The 22,198-nt window shown below is 42.2% G+C and overlaps 1 protein-coding gene across 2 annotated transcripts; it reads right to left on the reverse strand.

Annotated features, from left to right (window-relative positions):
* Positions 1-3,136: 3,136 nt before the first annotated feature.
* ldlra (low density lipoprotein receptor a) lies at positions 3,137-21,736 on the reverse strand. 2 transcript variants are annotated; one of them, XM_059991935.1, is made up of 18 exons: positions 21,586-21,736; positions 15,198-15,320; positions 14,177-14,299; positions 13,709-14,089; positions 12,876-12,998; positions 11,640-11,762; positions 11,197-11,316; positions 10,969-11,094; positions 10,289-10,460; positions 9,254-9,481; positions 8,602-8,720; positions 8,212-8,351; positions 7,758-7,899; positions 6,851-7,003; positions 6,022-6,213; positions 5,849-5,926; positions 5,218-5,378; positions 3,137-5,103 (listed from the first exon to the last, which is right to left on the reverse strand). In XM_059991935.1, the coding sequence occupies exons 1-18, from the start codon at positions 21,701-21,703 to the stop codon at positions 5,068-5,070; spliced, it is 2,658 nt and encodes an 885-aa protein (XP_059847918.1). In that variant the 5' UTR covers positions 21,704-21,736; the 3' UTR covers positions 3,137-5,067. The 2 variants fall into 2 exon arrangements, with proteins under 2 accessions (XP_059847918.1, XP_059847917.1); XM_059991934.1 differs by having other exon boundaries at positions 5,849-5,929.
* Positions 21,737-22,198: the final 462 nt, after the last annotated feature.

Consider the following 22,198-nt stretch of genomic DNA (forward strand, 5'->3'; position numbering starts at 1 on the left):
CAGAGGATTGGAGGGTTGCAGATGTTGTTCTCTTATTCAAGAAAGGGAGTAGAGATAGCCCAGGAAATTCTAGACCAGTGAGTCTTACTGCAGTGGTTGGTAAGTTGATGGAAAAGATTTTGAGAGGCAGGATTTATGAACATTTGGAGAGGCATAATATGATTAGGAATAGTCGGCATGGCTTTATCAAAGGCAGGTCATGTCTTACAAGCCTGATTGAATTTTTTGAGGATGGGACCAAAGGATCCAGAATTGAGTTGCACACAGAAAGCAAAGATAGATGGATCATATTCTACATGGAGGTCGGTGACCAGTGGTGTGCCTCAGGGATTTGTACTTTGTATCCCTACTCTTTGTGATTTTCATAAATGACCTGGATAAGGAAGTGGAAGGATGGGTTAGTAAATTTGCTAATGACACAAAGGTTGGTGGTGTTGTGGATAGTGTGGAGGCCTGTCAGAGGTTACAGCGGGACATTGATAGGATGTAAAACTGGGCTGAGAAGTGACAGATGGAATTCAACCCAGTTAAGTGTGAGGTGTTCATTTTGGTAGATTAAATATTATGACAGAATACAGGCGGATACGATAAGGTCTTTTCAGAAATTCCTGGATAGGTTCATGGAGCTTAGGAAAATAGAGGGATATGGGTAACACTAGGTAATTTCTAAAGCAAGTACATGTTTGGCACAGCAATGTGGGCCGAAGGGCCTGTATTGTGGTGTAGGTTTTCTATGTTTCTGTGTTTCCACAAAAGGTGCTGTGAGATGCTGCAAATCTTAGGCTTCAGGCACTTCATCACATTGACTTGTGGATATTTATTGTGTACCAAGGGATATGGTGATTTTGTAGAGAGCTAGCACAAGATTGGTGATGATCACATTAAATGAAAAAGTATACTCAACGGAGCTTTTAAATTCTAGCTTTCTTAGAAAGGCTCTACCCTTCCACACTACGGAACAAAAAAAAGCAAAACAAAAAAAAAGCACATTGGAAAAGTGTCATCAAAGTGAGTGATGGGAATTAGCAGAAATGAGGTCTTAAATGACAAGCATTCATGTTATCCTGCACAGTATATGCTCAGTGTAGATTTTTCCAAAATATCACTTCACTGAATTGAATTGACTATTTCTTACACTCTTCACATACATGGAGTAAAAATCTTTACGCTACATCTTCATCTGAATGTGCAATCTGCAATCATAGTAATTTATAATATTATAGAGTGTGAGTTCATCAGTCTGATGGCCTGGTGGAATAAACTGTCCTGGAGCCTGTTGGTGCTGGCTTTAATGCCTCGGTACCGATGGCTTGGATCCCCAGTGATCCTTTTTACACACCTGTCCTTGTAAATGTCTTGAATCACGGAAAGCTCACAACTACAGATGTGGCCTGTCCAAACCACTCTCTGAGATTAGGGGAGGTAGAGTTCCCATACCAGGCAGTGATGCAGCCAGTCAGGATGCTCTCAATTGTGCCCCTGTAGAAGGTTCCTAGATTTGGGGGCCCATACCAAGCTTCCTCAACCGAATGAGGTAGCTGTTGTGCGCGGACCACGAGATCCTCGGTGACGTGGATGCTGAGAAACTTGAAGCTGTTTACCCTCTCAACCCCAGATCTATTTGTGTGAATATGTCTGTATCCACAGCCATCTCCTTTGGTTTTGCAACATCGAGGGAAGACTTTTCCTTGACACCACTGTGTCAAAGAGAAGACTTCTTCTCTGCATGCCACCTTGTTATTGTTTGAGAGAAAGCCAATCGATGTAGTACCGCCAGCAAATTTAATTTGCTGTGAGCAGCAATCCAGTTATGGGTATGAGACACAGGGAGTAGAGGGGACTCAGTATGCAGCCCTGAGGGGCTCCTGTCTTGAGTCAGAGGGTTGGAGGGGAGGGACAGATGAAATTAAAACTACAAACTCAATATTTAATTTTTTATACACTGGTGCATCTCTTGCAAAGCTATTGTCTGCAGCTAATCACTGAGGACTGGTGTAAAACACCCAGCAAGAAATAACCTTGAGAATAAAAGCTCTCATATTACAAAGACCTTTTAGTTTTATTGAATTAGGTAGGCATCCAGAGCCACCATCTAAAAACTACTTAAAACATTAGTTAAAATCCTTCAGGATAATGTTAGATCTTGGTTTACTCTGAATATTAAATTTAAGGATCACATAGATCATTCATTGACATCAAGTTCAGACCCTCCCCAGGTTATGAATACAACTTGAAGACAGGTCACACATGAACAGGCACTTGCAAGACCAGCAGGACTGATCTGCCTTCCCAGGTGAGTGCAGGGCATTTATGCAGGGTGAGCCAAACAGACACTGGAGAACTAAACACTCACAAGGCTTATTCTCCTGTCACAGCCATTTAGCAATACTCCCACATGCTTATTTACTTCAGATTTGTGAAAACATCCAGATCGTTAAGTTCTCAGAAATGGAACCCTGTCATAACCTGGGGACTGAGTGCAAGCAGACCTGATCACTTAAGCTGGATCTTGTGTCCAGGAGTGTAACCTCATGGGCAACCATAAGACTAACATGAAGATACTAGTCTACACAGCACTATTAACAAGTGGAAATATGGAAATGGAAGTATACTCAGTGGCCACTTTATTAGATACAGGAGAGGTACCTGGTGTGGTTTTCAGCTCCTGCAGGCATCCACTTCAGTGGTTCACTTCACTTCAGTGTTGTGTGTTCAGAGATGCTTTTCCGTGTTTTTTTTTGTTACTGTCACCTTGTCAGCTAAAACCAGTCTGGGCATTTGTCTGACTTTTCTTCAGTAAGCTGTTTTTGCCCACTGAACTGTCACTCACTGGATTTATTTTGTGTTTCTCATGCCAGGAAAACAGTATTCAAACCATCCTATATGGCAGCAACAATCATTCCACAGTCAAAGTCACTTAGATCACATTTCTTCCTTATTCTGATGTTTGCTCTGAACCACAAAACTACAAGTTATCATCATTGAGTTGGCTGATTATTAGTACACTTATACACCTAAAGTAGCCGAGTGTAAGCATCAGAAATGCAGATGTGAACGTTTCAATCTTCAAAAGATGATTAATACTTTTCAAATAAGTTTACACATTTAACAACTAAAGCAAATCACAACTACAAAATTCACAGGCTTTGAAATAAATTTTATTTAGCCGATTGCTGGAAAAATCAATGGAAGAAAGTAAATGTATATCCATGTGGTTTAGACAGACAAGAGCCAAACATTCATAGGGGATATATGACACAAGGCTAGATTCAGTCACACTGATAAATGTTGTGGTGGAGAAACTTAAATTGAATGGACTGCAGTAATATTGACTCGATAGCAGCTTAGGATTGGAATATCCATGAACTCGTTTAAAAATGGCTTGTTGGCTAAATCTCAAAACAAGCTCACATTTACTGAAACACCAGTGCAGCAGAGGTAGCAAGGCATTAAACAGATTATCGACAATGTTACTTTAAAAGATTAACCAGTACATCTTATTAGTTATTGAACCACTTGACATCTTGACACCTACATCAGTACCCAGGGCAAGACACTTGCCCCAAGTCTGTGGGTATTGAGGTACCTTATTGAGAAGTGGTCACTGTGATGTTGTTACAAGCACCCAGCCACTCTACCAGGTTTGGTAAAGAGTAAGGTAGTGAGTCACATTCAGAGCAGAAGCACAACACTGACTGGTGCATGGCAGGACATCACAACTTGGCCAGTTACAGCAAGAGCTTTATGCACGATCCTATGCCAATGAAAACACATCCAATTTTGCTGCAAGTTGATCATTGCTCCTCCCACAACAGGATCAAGATACTGACAGCATTAAGACACCCAGCAGCTGTTCAGTGGAATGTGCTCTGCTTTAGAATCTTTTTTTTAAACATTTTTATTTTGTAAATAAATATACATTCTGTAAGTGTAAATTTAACAAGTAGAAAGACAAACCCATTTAGCAAAATGTGCTGTCAGAAAGCAGCCATTGTAAACATTTACATTTCAAATCAGGATCAAATGGAATTGTGCACTGATTATAACCCAGCCCAATGCATCAATGGAATTTGTTACCCCTAGTCCTGCTGCGATTGCTGCAGGTCCATATTGTAATGCTGGAGCTGCATGGAGTCTGAGGCTTTACAATAATGGCTCCAGAAGACAAATAAATAAATAGATTAGACATACATCAACACTGCAAATTATTAAACATTTCCTTCTGCAAAATATCTGTACAATTTACAGCTATTTACAAAAGAGCAAGCTGGGTTCAATCTTGTGGGCTGGCACCAACACTAAAAGGGAGGGATGGCTGCAGTTGTGGTGGGAACTCGCTGTGTCCCATTGCTGCCGATGAACAAGGACTTGAGTTGTGCATTGGTTTAGGAAAATCACAACTCATTTCTGGTCAATGTTGAATTGCACACAGACTTGGGAGGGAATTGTATGGATGTACTCAAGGAGCACATTATGATACATGTTCAAGACTGAATCAATTTGTATTGTATTTAATTACAAAATCCATAGCCATTTTAGCAGCAGCAAACTGAAACAGCAAGTTCCACAAACTATGGGCCAGCTCCAGATTAATGTTGGAGCAAGTATAATTTCAGCTCACTCTCACTAGACTTTGCTGTACATAAATGTTATTTACAATAAGGTATGGCAAACCTTGCACTGTTATGTACAGTATCTGTAACATACTTCATATTTAAATCCCTTCTGTACATTGATTAATCCAAGTGATCAGGGTTTAATCCTTGATTGTATCAGACAGTTGTTCCCTTCAACAAGCATCTCACTGAGTCCCAAAAGAAAATTTCTTGCAGTCAGGAGGTCAAGTAATATCTGAAACTGGGAGGCGAGGTTTAGAAAACCACGATTAAAAATATCCACAGTAAATGGCACATTGATTGCAAAGGATAAAAAGGACATTTATGGAGTGGTTCGGCTGAGTTTGGGTGGAGCAGTAAGGAAATAAGAGTGCTGTGCAAGATGGGCTGAACATTCCAGGTCCATAAACAGCACTGCTCCAGTGAGGCACTTTGCAGTAGGCTCTTTGTATCAAGCACCATAGTCTTCCAAGCTTACAACTGCTCTCTGCAAAACAAAGGTTTTTCTTTAGTTTTGCATTAATAACAAAAGGGTAATTCAAAACCTAATCACACAGACTGCAACCCTTTTCAGGTTACAAAGGAAATATTAGTTTCTCACCGTGGGATATGTGTAGCCGACCTGGTTTCGGCTGATGTGGACTTCATCATCTTCAGTGGTCTTCTGGTAGACAGGATTATCAAAGTTGATGCTGTTAGTGTTCTTCAATTTCCAGTTTTTCCATATGAAGTATACAGCAGTACTGAGCAGTGCCAGGATTGCTGAGGAAATGAAGAGGGATCTGATCATTTTAGTGCATGGTCACAACTGAAAGGGCAGATGATAAGTTACATACTAGCTGTCTGCAGAGATTTCTGGTGGAACACCAGTCACCTCATTCGCTTAACTCAAAATCCCAATGTTCAATGTGTTTAAAAACAGGCATCAAATTACAATGGCAAGAGCCACTATAGATCCAAGGCTAATCAGCTGGAATTTACAAGTAAATGTTAGAGCAAGACACGAAGTACTGGAGGTAGTCAGCAACCAGAGGAACAAAGAGTTGACGTTTTGGGCTGAGACCCTTCAAGACCCAGTCCTGATATGTTGACTTTGTTCCTCTCCACAGATACAGCCTGAGCTGCTAAATTCCTCCAACATTTTGTGTGTTTTTTTTGGATTTCCAGAAACTCTTGTTTAAAACATTAAAGCTACAACTTAAATGTCCTCAACTTGTCTGGACTGAACTTACCCAGAGGTAGAACAATCCACAACGCGTTGGCTCCTTTGTGATCTGTGGCAGCTGCAGCAGCCTTAACCCCGCTTTGCTCTGCTGGAGACAAGTGGGGGGGGGAGAAGATAAGTAGCCTGAAATGATAACTTTATAAAAAGGCAAAATTGATTCCAAAGTAGTCAAGAGTTCACCTTTATGAGAGATGGTGAGCAGTTCATGGAGAGTGGGAAGTGAGGAGGGAGCAGCATGAGCCATTGTAGGGCTAGGAGCTTTGGAGCTGTGGATCACATTCTTGATTGTGGTGGGGCTGGTGGTCTGGACTGCCTTATTACTATGACTCCATGTTTCGGCCACAGTCGACTTGACAGTAGGTGTAGCGACAGCTAAATAAAAAAGTCATGGTCAGAATGTACATATTGGGATGATCTGTTTAAAGTGAAGGTACAACGTACAGATATTGTAAATGACTCATTCCTCGGGTAACATCATACTTTCAATTACACCTTTAACATGCAATCTACCACTCCACTAATCAGGCTTTCCTTCCAAAGTATGGCTAGGATTCTCTTCTGCTTCATTACACAGACCACTAAAACACAGATCAGGCCCTAAAGCTCATGTTTAGCCAACTTTAACATACCAACCTTTCATTCCTACAGAGCCCTCCATTTTCTATCATCCCGTGCCTATCTAAGAATCTTTCAAATGTCTCTGATGTATATGGCACCACCACTCTAAAAGGGCAACTCTGACATCCATCCCTACTACACTTGCCTCTGATCACCTTAAAATTACACACCTCATATTGGCCATCAGTAGACTTTTACCCACAAAAAGTTTGGTCAGCCCTCTAATAGACTTGATTTTCATTCTCCACTTCTCCCATGTTGGGAACATTCCCCTCCCCTTTGTCACTCAAGCTTAAGTGTTCCAAATGCAAGCAGTTATAATACAAACTGAAATCAGTGTCTCAGATCAAACTACAAAAAACTACAGTAAAGGTAAAAAAAAAGCAAAAACCTTTTACACAGCTCCTCATATCTGGCCCCAGTTGCATGCCATCAGGACAAACACACGTGTATTTGGGAGAATGAGCAGTGATCTGAGGTGCTGGAAGGCAGAGATGTTCACATCCACCATTTACTTGGCCATTCTGCTCACACCAATTAACACCTGGTAGAAAGATAGATAGTGATTACATGAAAGAATTGTTTGTCATCTTTATAATGTAACAAACTAAAGCAGAAAAGAACATTAGTCACACACAAGATAGGGGAAATAATCAAACCATTGGTCAAAAAAGTTCTGATAACATTCCCACAGCTTAGGGACAGAACTGTTGAAAGTTTCTTCAAATGCAAGAACTAAAAGAGGGTAAAAAATGCATCTATAGACAGATAACGTACAAGGTTCAAGATTTGTCACATGCATGTTGATGCAATGAAATGCACTGTTTGCATTAACAACCAACTCAACTGAGGGTGTGCTGGGGAAGCCCACAAATGACACCACACATTCCAGCTCCAAACGCAAGACAGATGAGCAGAATTAGGCTGTTTGGCCCACCCAATCTCTGCTGCCATTCCATCATAGCTGTTTTGTTATCCCTCTCAACCCCATTCTTCTTTCTGCCTTCTCCCCTTAATCTTTGACACTCACCAATTATGAACCTATCAACCTCCACTTTAAATATACCAAATGACATGGCCTCCACAATTCAAACACATGGGAATGATGGAGTTGCCTTGTAACCTGGAGACAAGATAAAGCAGTGCTGGAATAGGGCATTATAACCACCTTTGGTTAAAGATTTTTGATGGCTTTGGTCATTAAGCCAGTATCAGTTTCAGTTGAGAACTATGGGCATCCAAAGAACTGCAGTCCTGGTTTGCTTCAAAAATTAAAACGCCCTTTACTCATAACTAACCTTTGGGCTGCCGAAGATGGTGATAGAGGACAATATCTTGGGGAACATCGATGTTCTGAATGACTGTCAGAATGTCGCCTCCAGTAAGCCTGTTGGCACTGAAAATAGCATCTTGTTCCATATCAGTCCAGAACACCTTATCCTTTTAATAAAAAGAAAACATTAGTGAAGCCAACCAGCTCAAGAGAAAATCTATCATGAAATGTATAATAAGACTCCAAGGGAATTTCTGATATTTTTCAATATAATTTATAACTCCTTGATGTTTTTTTTCCAACAAGAAATGTGTTGGATCAATTTACAGCAGTTTCCCTGGGCAAAAACCAGCCACAACCAAGAGCAACATTTTTATTAAGTACACTTTTCTCTTTAATCTGGACTGAATACTCAATCCATTAATTTTTCTGGAATTAATATCTCAACTATATTCGAGTACTATGCTTCAGCCGCTCACCTCGAACAGTGTGATAGAGAAGGGATGAGCCAGCTTGTCTTCTGAGATGATCAAGGTCTTCCTGTTCTCTCCAGCAACACCAATACTGGACAAAGTATGCAGTTTGGAGTCTACCCAATATAGTCGCTGATTCACCAAATCTGGAACAAAAATAACATTGTAACGCACTGTGCCAATGTACTTGATTTGGAACAGTCTCAAGCAAACCCTGAAGCAATGCTCTTGAAGAAAGTCTAAGTGTTTCAGGGGATACTGCAGTGCAGGCCAGTGCAGAACTGAGCCCATTCCCCTGTAACTTTTGATGCCATTCCTGGGATCATTCTCGTGAACCTCCTCTGAACCCTCTCCACATGTGTAAAAGAAAAATGGTAAATTAAGATAAACACTCACCCAGGGTGATCCCATTTGGCCATTCAATTCCCTCGCTGACTAACAACATGCGATCCACACCATTCAAACCACCTTTCTCAATCTTGGCGGGATTTCCCCAGTCACTCCAGTATAGGAAGCTGTTGAGTAGGTGAAGAATCAATTAGTCAACCCAGGAGAACAATCCAAATCAATGAAAAAGTTACCGATTCCTTAACAGACCCTATGATCAACCCAAGATGTCTAAATGCAGAAGATACTCCTTTAAGCAGTATGTGCAGAAAGCAGCAAGTTAATATTTCAGAAGATTGTCAGAATTGGGAAGCAGGATGAAAAACAACAAATATTTTCTATTCCAGTTTTCACAAATGCTGCCCAATCTGCTGAGTGTTACTGGCACCATCTTCATCTTATATTTTCAACCTCTGCACTTTTCCAAGCTTCTATTTTCCTTAGCTTTTTTTTTGGAAAACCATCAAGATAGCACCCTCCCCCTTTATTTGCCCATTACTTCCCCTCCACCTCAAAGATAATCACGTAACCAGATTCCAGATTTTCTCTAAAAACAATGGTTTAGCCAAAGTTGGAAAATTTAAAGATAGAATGAAGTTCTAACTAATAAGCAGTTTGTATAAAGATTCACTCTTAATTTAGCTTCTGAAGCTGTACGTACCCCTGAACTGGATCCACCACAATGGCCCTGGGCTTTGACACTTCTTCTCTGAAGAGGACTTTTCTCTTTGTTCCAGCCGTATTAGCGACTGAGACGGTGCTTGCAAGGCTATCTGTCCAATAGATGTTCTGATGAATCCAGTCTACAGCCAGACCATCTGGTGCCTTAATCTCTGTTGCAATCACTGTAGAATGATGAGAAGAGTTCTCAGCTTTGTCCATTCGAGCACTGGAGTAAGAGGAGAAAGTTATTGGAGGTTAGTGCTAGGTCTGGAGACGGAAGACCAAAATGAGGCACAAATCTGTGGCTATATCTATTATTAGATGTTCGAAGACGGATCAGCAGTGGAAGGGAGAGCAGCTTGAGGTTTGAGTGTCAACAGCTCTGATGATCCATCCTGGGCACAACATGTTGATGCAATTATGAAGCGGGCACACTAGTAGCTATATTTCACTAGAAGTTTTAGGAGATCCTGTACGTCACCAAAGACTCCAGAAAATATGGATGTACAGTGGAGAACATTCTGACCAGCTACATCATCTGGTATGGAGGGGCCACTGCACGTAATCAGAAAAAGATGTAGAGGTTTATAAACTGCCAGCTCCATCATGGGCACTAGCCTCCCCACCAATGAGGATCTACTAAAGGTGATGCCTCAAAAAGGCTGCATCTACAATAGGAAGCCCTTCTGGCCCAACAAGCCACACTGCCCAGAAACTACCCTAGCAAGATCACAGGACAATTTACAATGGCCAATTAACCTACTAACAGGTAGGTCTTTGGACTGTGGAAGAAAACTATGGTACTCAGAGGAAGCCCATTCACTCTCAGAAAGAAACTCCAAATTTCCAATGCCCCAGATGCAACAAAAAATGGCATCAACTGTAACAAACTGGCTTTTAGGAAATTGAACATATTGCAAACCTAATCTCTCATCCAGAGCCCAATTATTGATTAGGATCACACTGCCATCATAACTGACCCCTTTGCCACAAGTGATAATGCTCTGGTTCCCCAAGCCCCTCAGAATCTCACCTGAAGATTTTCTTCTGATCCAGATCAGCCCAGTAGATTTTGTTTGCAGCCACCTCCATGTCTAGTGCTACAACATGTTTCAGACTGGGGATCAATTGTGTGTATTCACTCCTGTCAAGAGTCAGTTTTCTAACCTCGTGCCGGCTAGCGAAGAACAAGTAAGCAACAGTCCCTAAAACAAAATTCAACATGGGGAGACTTTAGATTCAGCTAGTTCCTACAAGCACATTGATTAAAATTAAAACTCAAGTCATATCAACAAGAGCACATCACTCTCCAGTGCAATATACCAAATCGTGACCTTAATGAATGCACACATACAGACTGAGTGAGCTTAAGTGAATTTTAACGCCATAGACCTGAAAAGTAGACCATCAGGCTTCTGGTCTGAGTTTTGGCAACAAGCAACATGGCAGAAATTAGGAAGAAAGCAGCTTCAGCACTAGTATAGCAGTAAGTGTTGCATCATGTATCCAATCAACACCTCACTGTTAGTCATAACCAATCCAGCCAAGTGCATTAGGGAAAAAAGATTTAACTTCAAAACATCCAAAGCAAAGAGCAACAAAATGCTGGAAGAACTCAGCAAGTCAGGCAGCATCTATGGAGGGATGTTTCAAGCCAAAGAAACCCAAAATAAAAGGGAACAGAAAACACAGCTGATACTCTGTGGGTCTTACCGATAGCCTTGCACTGCCTGGTTACCGGATCCATATGATAGCCTTCATTACACTCGCACTTGAATCCACCATCCAAGTTGATGCAAATCTGACTGCACGTATCTGGGTTCTCACACTCATCAATATCTGAAATTTCACACAATGTCAAAATAATTTGTTCCGTTTGAACAATACTTTGGTACTACAGAATAGAAAAATATTAGGAGCTGGGCAAGAGGCAACCCATACCTTCACATTTTGTATTATCAACCAGCCTGAATCCAGGTCGACAGAGACACTCAAAGCCAATCTTCAGATCTTTACAGATGTGTGAACATCCGCCATTTTCTTTCAGACATTCATTCTCACCTAGTGTTCAGAATGGCGAAACCAAAGCATTAACTCTGATTTAACAGATCATCTTTGTCCTATTCAGATACATCCCAGTTGAGAAGTGGCTTCTTGAATCCACCCTTATACAGTACTGTGCAAAGTCTTGGAGACGCACGGATTTAAGAAACCACCTCTCACCACTGTGCGCCCCACTAAAAACTGGATCCTGTGAATACAAGTTGACAGTAGCAGAAAAACTGCAGTTTTTATTGGCTCAGCTAGACATAGTCAAAAAGATTTCTTTTTTCCCCTCTCTAAACATAACCCAGAAAAGGTTCTAAACATTTAAACTGACGTACCACACTCTTTCAGGGGCTCATCTGACCAATCTCGGCAGTCACGTTGTTTGTCACAAACTTTGTCCATTAGGATACACTCTCCACTCCTACATTTAAACTTGTGGGGGCCATCGCACCTAGTTACTGTGAAAACAGGATTGTTTAAAAAGGAATCAATACTTTGCATTTTCAATTGGTCAGTTGTAAAACAGATTGAAGCAATATGAGCTAAGTTACAAAATCGGGCATTTATTTTGAATAGAACAAATAGGACGACATTTCGATAATTTCAGCAGTAGCCATGTTTGAAGATTCAGCCAGCTAGTCGGGAGGCTTAAAACTAAAGCAGGGAATGTATAAGTCCAGGGTATTCATTTTTATTGCAAGTCTGCAGTTTAATGCTAATAAAGTCTGTTCAATAGCATGCTAATATTCAGCAACAGCTGGCAGCGACTACCAAACTTAAGGGGACAAATCTTCAGAGACAAAATTGATAAGGGGAAATCATCATAAGACGTTGGAGAATCAGGACATTTGGCCCATCTAGTCTGCTCCATATGGCTGATTTATCTCTTAACACCATTTTTCTGCCTTCTTCCTGCAAGATTTGACACCCTTACTAATCAAGTATCTATCAACCACTGCTTTAAATATACCCAATGACTTACTTTCCAGTCATTCATGGTGACGAATCCCACAGATCACCACCATCCAGCTAAGGAAAATCCTCATCTGTTCTAAAGGGACATCCTTCTATTCTGAGCCTGTGCCCTCTGATCCTAGACTCCTGCACTATTGGTGGTGGTGGTGGGGGTAAATGAAAAAAAGGGAAGGAAAATAATCTCTACTGGATTTGTACCAAGTTGCTTTGTTCCAACTCCCAATTTAGAGATGCCCATACCCTAAACCAGGATCTTCATGTTGACCTGAAACATTCAGCCTAGATAATGTAGGATTCCAAGCCTTGCAACAGATCCATTAAATCCCAAAGCACAGCAGCATTTTACTTCGAAAGTAGATACTACCATATTAATATTGGGTAGGAGGGAAAAGAAAAGCTCTGTTCAACTGAATGTAGTTATAAAGCCTAAATAATAGTTACAGACCATTCAGCCTGACAACTCCATGCCATCGTCCACTGTGCACACCCAATTTCCTGCATTTGACGCATGCCCCTCTATACCTACCGTACACAAACATAGAATCTGTAGACAAATATTTCATTCAAAAACTTAGTAGGAAGCAAATATAACATACCATTTACACAGCCATATTCATCACTCTGGTCGTGGCAGTCAACCTCCTTATTACACTGTAGGCTTCCATGAATGCAAACCCCATCATTGCACTGAAACTCATCAGGCTTGCAAGTTGTCAGAGCTTAAAGAAAAATAGATACGAGTGAAGACACTAGATTTATTTGTAAACGATCTGTTAGTATCACAATTTGGCAATGCTTATAACATCAATAATTTTAGAGCGAGGCCACCTAGCTCAACAACTGCTGAGATTTTTTACTATCCCTCTGTCCGGCAAATATAGCAGCACCCCCCCCCTCCCCCCCAGATATCTGGGATAAGTATGCAAATACACAAGCTTTCATTTGCACACTTATAAAATATTGCACCTCCCATTCTCCTGTATTCTCCCCAAAACATTACTAATCTATCAACATCCACTTTAACCATACCCAATTAATTGACCTCCATAGCAATTGTGGCAATGAATTCCCCAGATTCACCACTCACTGGCTAAAGAAATCCATCATCTCTGTCTGGTCTAAAGGGGCATCGATTCTGAGATTGTACTCTCTGGTCCTAGACTCCTCTGACTATTGGAAACATCCTCTCCACATCCACTATCTAGCACTTCCCACGAGGTCTCCCCCTCATACTTCTAAACTCCATCAAGTACAGTCCCACAGCCAAACAGTCCTTATATTAACCCTTTTATTCACAGAACCTCCTCCAGTGCCAGCCTAACCTCTTAGAAAAAGCGCTCTTATTAGATGCATCATTGAGGCAAGAAACCCTGCACTCAAAGACCATTCTAGCCATAGGTTAACACTGAACAGCACCGTAAACACTCACCACAGTCATCCTCATCTGACTTATCCCTGCAGTCCGTGTTGCCATCACAGCGCCATTTCACATGGATGCACTCCCCACTGTTAACACAGTGGAACTCGAGACTAGAGCAGGGATTGGGCTGTGAAGCTGCAGTGGATTTCCCACAATTCTGTGGCGATTCATCCGACTCATCGGGACAATCGGGATCATTATCGCAAGCCCAGAGCAAGGGGATGCACACGTGGTTACCACAGTGGAACATTTCTGGTGAACAGGTCCGTTCTGGGCATCCCAGCTCATCGCTACCATCATCACAGTCGTCCTCCTCGTCACAGGTAAACTTTGTAGAGATGCAGTTTCCATTGCGGCACTGGAACTCATTGTCCTTGCAGACACGGGCAGCTGTTGAACAGGATGGCAAGTAATTGTAAGGCACACTTTACACTCGTGAATGGTTACAAATGAGCAGAGATCCTTCAGGTCACTTACGGCAATTCTCCTCGTCGGACCCATTCTCACAATCGGACTGAGAGTCGCAGCGCCAGAATGCTGGGATACACTTGTTAACACGGCCACCACAGCTGAATTCATGAGCCTCACAGGTTTTATTCTCTGTAACAGAAAGTATTTCCATATCTTTGAAAGTTGTTAATGATCTACAGAATCGGGTAGCATGCAATCTGATGGCATGAATATCGATTTGCTGAGTTCCTCTACTGTTTTGTGTATGTTGCTCAATGTTTCCAGTGTCTGCAGAACCTCATGTTGCATAATTGTTTCATCTTTTAAATTAATTCATACTGAAGCATTTGACCCATTTAAACAAGTCACCCCAAAGATCCACGTTGTAGGATTTAAATATGGATTGCAAAAGCACATCAAGTAACCATTCCTTCCACTCCTCCCCTCCACAATCATTCCTACACCATCACAATTCAGATTCATAAAATGCTTAACTTGTTTAATAAACTGAGAAGATTCAGCACACCATGCTCCAAAAGGGACCGACCATTAGTCAGGCATGACTGATTACATTGAGATGCAGAGCAAACAGCATAGGAATTAGTAACACCATAAGGCACAGGAGCAGAATTAGGCCATGCTACCTCCCAACTCCATTCTCCTGCCTTTTCCTCATAACCTTTGACATCCTTACGGATCATTATACCTTTGGGAGCTGTAGCACGCGTCCTCTATTTACTCTGGACAGACATCCCTTCAGCCTATTGCTCCCCCCCCCCCCCCCATGATGTGCACAGTTGCTTTCATTTTATACAGCCACTGTTTCACTTTGCCCAGCTTTTTTCCCCTCTATCCTAGTTTTTTTTTTATCTCCTCTGGATTTTTCTATATACACCTGCAGTTTTCCCCGAATAGCTTTCATTGCATCCAGATGAGGCTTTTCCTGTCATATTAATGCCCTGGATTAGCCTATTTAGCAGGGATATTGGAAAATAACCCTATAGAGTACAATTGCCACTAAAAGGAACAAAAATAAACTTCTACGTACTACACGTCTCCAGCGACTCATCAGAACCATCTTGACATTCGGACTGCCCATCACAGAGCCACCGTGCCAGAATACAATGCCCATCACCGCACTTGAAGTCGTTTCTACCACAAAATCCAGTACCTGAAACAAACCAAAGGTTACCTATTTTTAGTTTTATCACGATGAGAAAGTTCAAGAAACAACTGGATAAGTAGCAAAAGGAAAACACTCTGGCAAAATCAGATTGGATCCAATACCCTCTTCCCCCAGACGTTCTCTGAAGTTCTATATGCAAGATACCACAGATTCTTCTCCCACTTCCTGCATTATGTCACATTTCTACCTATAAGTTGCTGGGTCCATGTTTCCTTGCACAGAGGCACAGCTGTAGTAGAGGCAGTTGTTTTTTTAAAAAAAAAATGGAGTTGGAATGGAAATTAACTTCTAGCCTACACACTCCATTCCGCACAGCACCCCAATTTCCCAGAATGTCTACTGGGCAGCTATTCTCTGGCTGCTAGTCCTGGTTCAGGTTTCTCAGCGGATATACAATTGCAATGAACCTGACGTCATCTAGCTACATAGCAGCAAGGGGCATGTGCTGGTCAATGGAACTGCTGGTTGTTGAGTGTGGATCAGGGTAGCTCAATGAATACGGTCACCAATCTGAATGAACCAATATCAAACTGGGCAATATGCATAAAGCTTCTACATTTGCAGTTTTTTGCTTCCCTGAAACTACCATCACTGTCCCCTGCAGCTGGGCACACACACTGCACGGTGAATTTTCAGCAGTATATAGCTCTGTGAAGCTGCGTGCTTAAGATGATTTAGTCCTAATAGATACATCTTTAAGTTGCCCTTTCAATTCTCAAAGCCATCAGGCAGGAGGGAAATTTAAGGAAAATTACTTGTGTAAACCGTTAGCAGCTCGAGTATCCAGCTGATAGCGATCAGTGAAATCTCTACAGCAAACTTTACACCTACAGTTAGTAACCATCAGGCTGAAAACATCTGACTAATGGATCCTGTCTCATTCAGGGCCCTTTGGTCATGAACCAGTTGGGTCAGATTTGTCAAGAGTTCAGTTACTGCCAGAGATACACAACATGGAATCAGCACACCACATCCATGTCTAACACCTGTTTGTACTAACCTCATTCCTCTGACTACCATCCTCTTCACTCATCTTCCCATCACTCACCTACCACTTAGAGTCCAATTAACCTACAAGCTCACATTGATGTGGGATGAAACCAGCACTGATCACAAGCAGAATGTGCAGAGATCCAAGACCGGAACTGACATTGAGGCTACTACCTACGCAGCAATGGTGTCTGTTGATGCAGTGAGGAGTTCCTGGTGTTTCTGAAGCTGCTCTTCGACTAAATCCACCAGTTCTCAACCTTCCCACCAAGCGGAGGACAGGTTCCAAATTTAGGAGAAAATATACTAATTGTGTCAGGGAAAGAAGCCAGTTGCTCCACATCTCATTCCTCTCCAGCACTGCAACGGATTCTCTCACATGCCTATAAGCTATCCCATTGATTCTTTTAGGGTTAATCAACAATGTTGTCCTCCGCAGGACATTTAATTCACATGTAGGTAACCAGATCATTCCAGCTGTGGTGGGCTTGTTGCAAGGTTAGGTTTATACCCAGACTAAATGAATAAGGAATGATCCTGTCACATACAATTTCTGTAAAAAAAAGATAAATGCAGGGATTGCTTCTCCTACCTGGGCATCTAAACCATAATGAGTACTGGGATAATCAAGCCTCAAATGAAATCTCTTCAGCTAGACTGTGAACCTTTGGAATTCTCTTGGGTAGAGGACTGAAGAATGTCAATCACCAAGTACACTCAAGATCATAATCAATAGATGTTGAGATACAGGGATACTAGGAAAACAAAAATGGCACTAAGATAAAATATCTGTCACAATTTAATGAACACTGCAGCCACAAGGGATAGAATTTTTAATTCTGCACCAACATTTCTTTTAACTCCAAAAATTCAGATTGATCACAACACCATCCATGCATTGCCATAAATTTAACACACAAGTAGCACAAACTCACCTTGAGGTTGATCACAAACTCAAGGTGAGCTTCTTTCTGTACAACCTTGCCACTGGGTTGTGCAATTAAACTACCAAAGGAAATTCTCGAACACCACAGTACATGAACTATTCAGAAGATTTAGTATTCATACATCCCATTTTTCTTAATTAAATTTGAGCCCCAACTACTTTTTCCCAGGACTAAGTTACCAATTAACAAGCACCTCCTAGCCTATTTAGCAGTATTTCAACCTGTCAAAACCTCCGCTTTCCATAAACCTTTTACACAATCTTGGAGCTACACGTGCAGGAAGATTAATGAAATAAGCTTAAAAGTTCCATCCTGCATCTGGGGTGGTGTGGATGTCACCATTTAATTCAAAAGTTCATCATTTCCCCTTGAGGAAAACTTTAAGCAGAAATTCTGACTGTGGGTTCTCTAGTACAAAGAAACTTTACTGACAGTGACTCACACAGATGAGTACAATCAGCTCTGGTTCACAACACCCATTTGCTATTGAAAAGTGGGCTGATTGCCTCATTATATACTATTGGCTTGTTGGCTTCTACACATTTCCTGGCCGCACCCACACTACTCCAGGAAGTGACTACCTACAGCATGTTAACAGGATGCTTAAAGTTACTGTACTACAAGGAATAATCAAAATCAAAAGGAAAGATGGCTCCCTTTCCCTTTATTCCTGCAAGTGGGAAGCATCAAGTTTAAAAACACAGCAACACAGGACTTCCTTTTCCATATGGGTAGTTTCCACAGAAAGGAAGATTCCCAACAATGACCACAGTCACCTACAAGTTTTATTCACTTTACTACCAACTCAGAATTGTGTCAATTTCTGCCCAGTATCCACACACCAGACCCTCAGTGGAGGGTCGGGTCAAGAAACGGCCAATACAAATTTACACAATATAGATCACTCACTACAGATCCTTTAGTAATTAGGAGTCATACATCAGGGATTTACCCAGAAAGATTTCAGTCTGCAGTGCACATCAAGCTAGGGAATTAAGACTGAAATGAAACAAAACAGCTTTGTTGGAACATAGATCTTACAAACATTTAAAATACTGAGATAGAAAATAAATTTACAGAACAATTAAAGGTTTGTGTCCATGAGATTATGTTTTACAACATGAAGGTGTGGCAACACCATTAGACCAAACAGAGATAAGACGCACCTTACAATGCACACAGACTGCAAAGCATGGACTATGAATGAAACTTCACAAATTAGTCACTTAAAGAGTGATTCACACAAAAAAAAACACCTCCGCTTTCCATAAACCTTTTACGCAATCTTGGAGCTACATCTAAATATTTGACACAGTCAGTTGAATGATTTTCTAAATCATTCTGTCCCATCTTTTCCTGCATTCTAGAGGTTTCTAGCTACAAGAAGATCTTCGGCTAAGTGTTTGGGTATTCGATGGGAAACCGCTTTGTCAGCATGGGAATTTCCTTCAATACTGTTAATCTGAAGAAGTTTAACAAAACGGAATTGTGCCACCCAATTCATTTGAAAATACGAAATTAATGTAGCAACAGACTGGCCACTAGTTTATAATAATGGTCCAATTAATTATTTTAAAGTTTGATATCAAAGAGCGGCTGTTAAAAATTATCAGCCTAAATCTACAGAGTGAATCCTTTAACATTAAATAGGGACAGGATCTAACGAGACATTCAATACACTCCATCTATATTTAAACTAACCTCCAAACACCCAGCCCTAAACTCTTAATCTCTTTCCAAATTGAATTCTGCAGCCTTCAGCAGGTCTTTCTGTAGTTCTACGGAAAACCTGCTGAAGTGTATAGCTGCACTCTCCCGGAACGCAATGCTTTCTGAAGACTACAAAGGACAAACTCCACCTTCAGCCACTCCCCATTATAAAAAAGGCAATTAGCGCAAAGACACTCGTCATTCTACAAAGAGCTTGGCACCTTGCCTCAAGATAATCCAATGTTAAACTTGCAAACTCTTAAAAAAACAGCTAGTCAAGTCCAATTCAGTTCAAGTAAGCACTGCCTCAGAGCTCTTCCACTCCTTTACAGCTGAACTTTTATTCGATGTTCGCTGCAGTCTTGCGCTAAAAGTCTAATTTGCAGCACCAAGATTACATACCTGTAACTTCATCATTATTACATTCAGTTGCCAAGGACTTTAAAAGCCTGTCTGCTGAGAATTATTTTAATCTTAAAATTATTTAAGACTCATTTCTCAGAGGACTTGTTACTCAGTTTGTATACGCAGGGGATAACAAGCTTTTTTGTTGCCATCTCATCAATACTCAAAAGGCAGTCGAAACTATCAACGGTAACTTAGTCAACAGGATAGCCTGATCGTACCATGTGAGGCAGCCAATCAGGGGCCGCTTTGCACAAGCTATTTTCATATGCTTTTAGAAAGGAGTGGCTCACAGATGCAAACCCTTCCAATTGTAATGCGTGGAACCAAGGCGGGTCCACAATCCAAAGCAAATACAAGCCAGGAATCTATGGAGACGGAGGAATCAAATCCGACCCCGGATACTGGATGTTCACGGTTTTCCTGCGACCGTGTGTCCTCCTGCATCCCAAAAACATGCTGTGACCCCAAGGGGAGGGTCGGACTGACTTAATGGCAAACTGCTATGAGGGGAAAATGGGTGCTGGACTTTCTTGTCTGAATCTCATTACGAATAAAGACAAATATTCCAAAGTTTAATGCTTCTTTTTGAATGACAGGTAGGATGGAGGCAATGACGATATAAAATAAGCGATTACCAATCGATTTGTCATCCCTCAACATTTATTTCCATTTCCCCATACTTTGCCCACTTTAAGAAGCATAGATGTATTGTCAGCCCCTTTTTGTCTGGGAAACCAGTCAGACCGTATTAGCAAAGCATTGTGCTGGATCAACTATTCACTACCACCTCCACTCCTAGGTTCAAAGCTGCAAAATGAAACACTTCCTTTAAATTCCACGATCAAAAAATAAGTTGTTGGTCGCACTTCAGCAAAGTAAATGAGACTTTATCCCACTACTCAACCAAGGAATTTGAGACTTAAGAGCTCCCCAGCCTCTCGCCTATATTCCATATGCAATGAGACATTCTTTACTTCCCCAAATTTAGTTTCCCCCTTTTCCAGAACTAGGGAATAACACAGGAACTTCAGAAGCCAACAACCTATCACCACACAAGGATCGAGGAGTTCCTATTAGTTTAATAAAAAAACCTCAACGTGGAATTTAGCCAAGGTTGTACGCACAAGACAGTACTACTGTGGGAAAGCACTAAGTTTACTGATCATTAAATTTAGTTCATGAATAAGGCTCCGCAGAACTACTTCTCACCCTTCAACCTAAACAGAGCAAGATTTCAACAACTCACCCTGCAAGAATAGTGAAAGGACATACAAACTAAGGGCAAATCACTTAGCAGCAAGTTCTTCTACTAAACTATGATACCGCCAACACTGCAACCTTTCAAGTCGTTGCATATCAATGAACTATACACTCCTGCCTCAAAAGGACCACCTTTTGACCTTGGAAGAGCAAGAAACAGTCTTTTGAATTATAATCAAAAAGTGACCGTGTCAAAACCCTCACCGCTAACCTAATTTAGTTAAAACAATAACCCTCCATCTCGAGTAACTAACTCTTTGCCACACGAAGCAGCATCCGCCCAAGTCCACCCTGTCAAAACCCCCGAGGATGCTTTAGCAGAGTTCGCCTCCCGTCGGATAAAATCTCGACACCTTACACAGGAAGCCTGCCAGTCGACATCGAGTGAAAGGAATGAAAACTTAGTTTAACCTTCGGTTCATCGCCGAGTCGGAACAAGTGAACCGCTCATGCCTACAATTCCCAGAGTTCGCCGCGCGGATCACCGCACCTCCTTCTCCATAGGGCCAGCCCCGGCAACCGGCGGTCTGATTGGCCGGCGAACGAACAGGCGATATTGAAAGCCCGCCCACTGGCCAATCAGAGCTGGGGAGGAATACCCTTCGCTTTCCATTCATGGGGAATTGCCGAGAGCCCCCGATGCCACCCCAGTAACGGGGGTCCAGCGGCGGCCGCCGGCAGGGTGGCGGGGGGCGGGGTCCACCATGCGAGGAGATTATTCGCTTATCCACGGGCTCCCTGTCGCTTCCCCCTGCCCCTCATCGAGCCACCCCTTTCCTCCACCGGCCCGGCTTCCTCACACACTCACCGACTGATCCCCCCACCTTAGCCTGCCCTAGCCGGTGGTACCGAGCTCACTCTCATCACCCCGTCCCCACGCACCAGGCTCGGTCATCAGCCCTCAGCCCCGCCATGCGGACCGTGCCCAGCCTCACCTGACAGCGCCGGCAGCTGGAGGGAAGAGACGAGAGGCAGCAGAAACAGCAGCAGGACAGCGAACGACCTGACCATGTTGGTGGCTGGTGCTCCAAATGGGAGCCGGCTCCCGCCCATCCGGGTATTTGAAAGCCGGCCGGTGGGGTGATCCGTTGGTCCCGCCCCTCCTCCTTTAATTGGAGAGACTCCGCCTCCCGCCCGCACCGAAGGGTCGGGGAGGGGCAGCGCTTCGGTCGCGGCCGCGATTTGCGGGCACGTTGCACCTCACAAACAGCCCTGTAACTGGAAAACAACTTTTAAAACAACAACCATACCCACGGCAGACGCAAAAGTAACTTAAGCAAGGGCACTGGTGTTGCAGCGCAGGATAATCTTCCGCATCCCAAATTTGAAGAGTATTGCACTGAATTTTCCTCTCAGCCGGGGATAATTTGTTTATTACATTACTTTCTCGTCCCTCCCCAAGATGCAGTTTTATAAAGTGTGGTTGTGAAGAGGAGAGCTGTTGTGGAAAATCAGCAGCAGCACCCAGCATTGACCTGATGGGCTGAACGGTCAGGGTTTGAGCTGTAGAGTTAGTTTATTTTACCAGTTATCCTATAGAGCAGCGTG

The sequence above is a fragment of the Hypanus sabinus genome, chromosome 16, assembly GCF_030144855.1.
Source record: "Hypanus sabinus isolate sHypSab1 chromosome 16, sHypSab1.hap1, whole genome shotgun sequence".
Taxonomy (NCBI): Eukaryota; Metazoa; Chordata; class Chondrichthyes; order Myliobatiformes; family Dasyatidae; genus Hypanus; species Hypanus sabinus.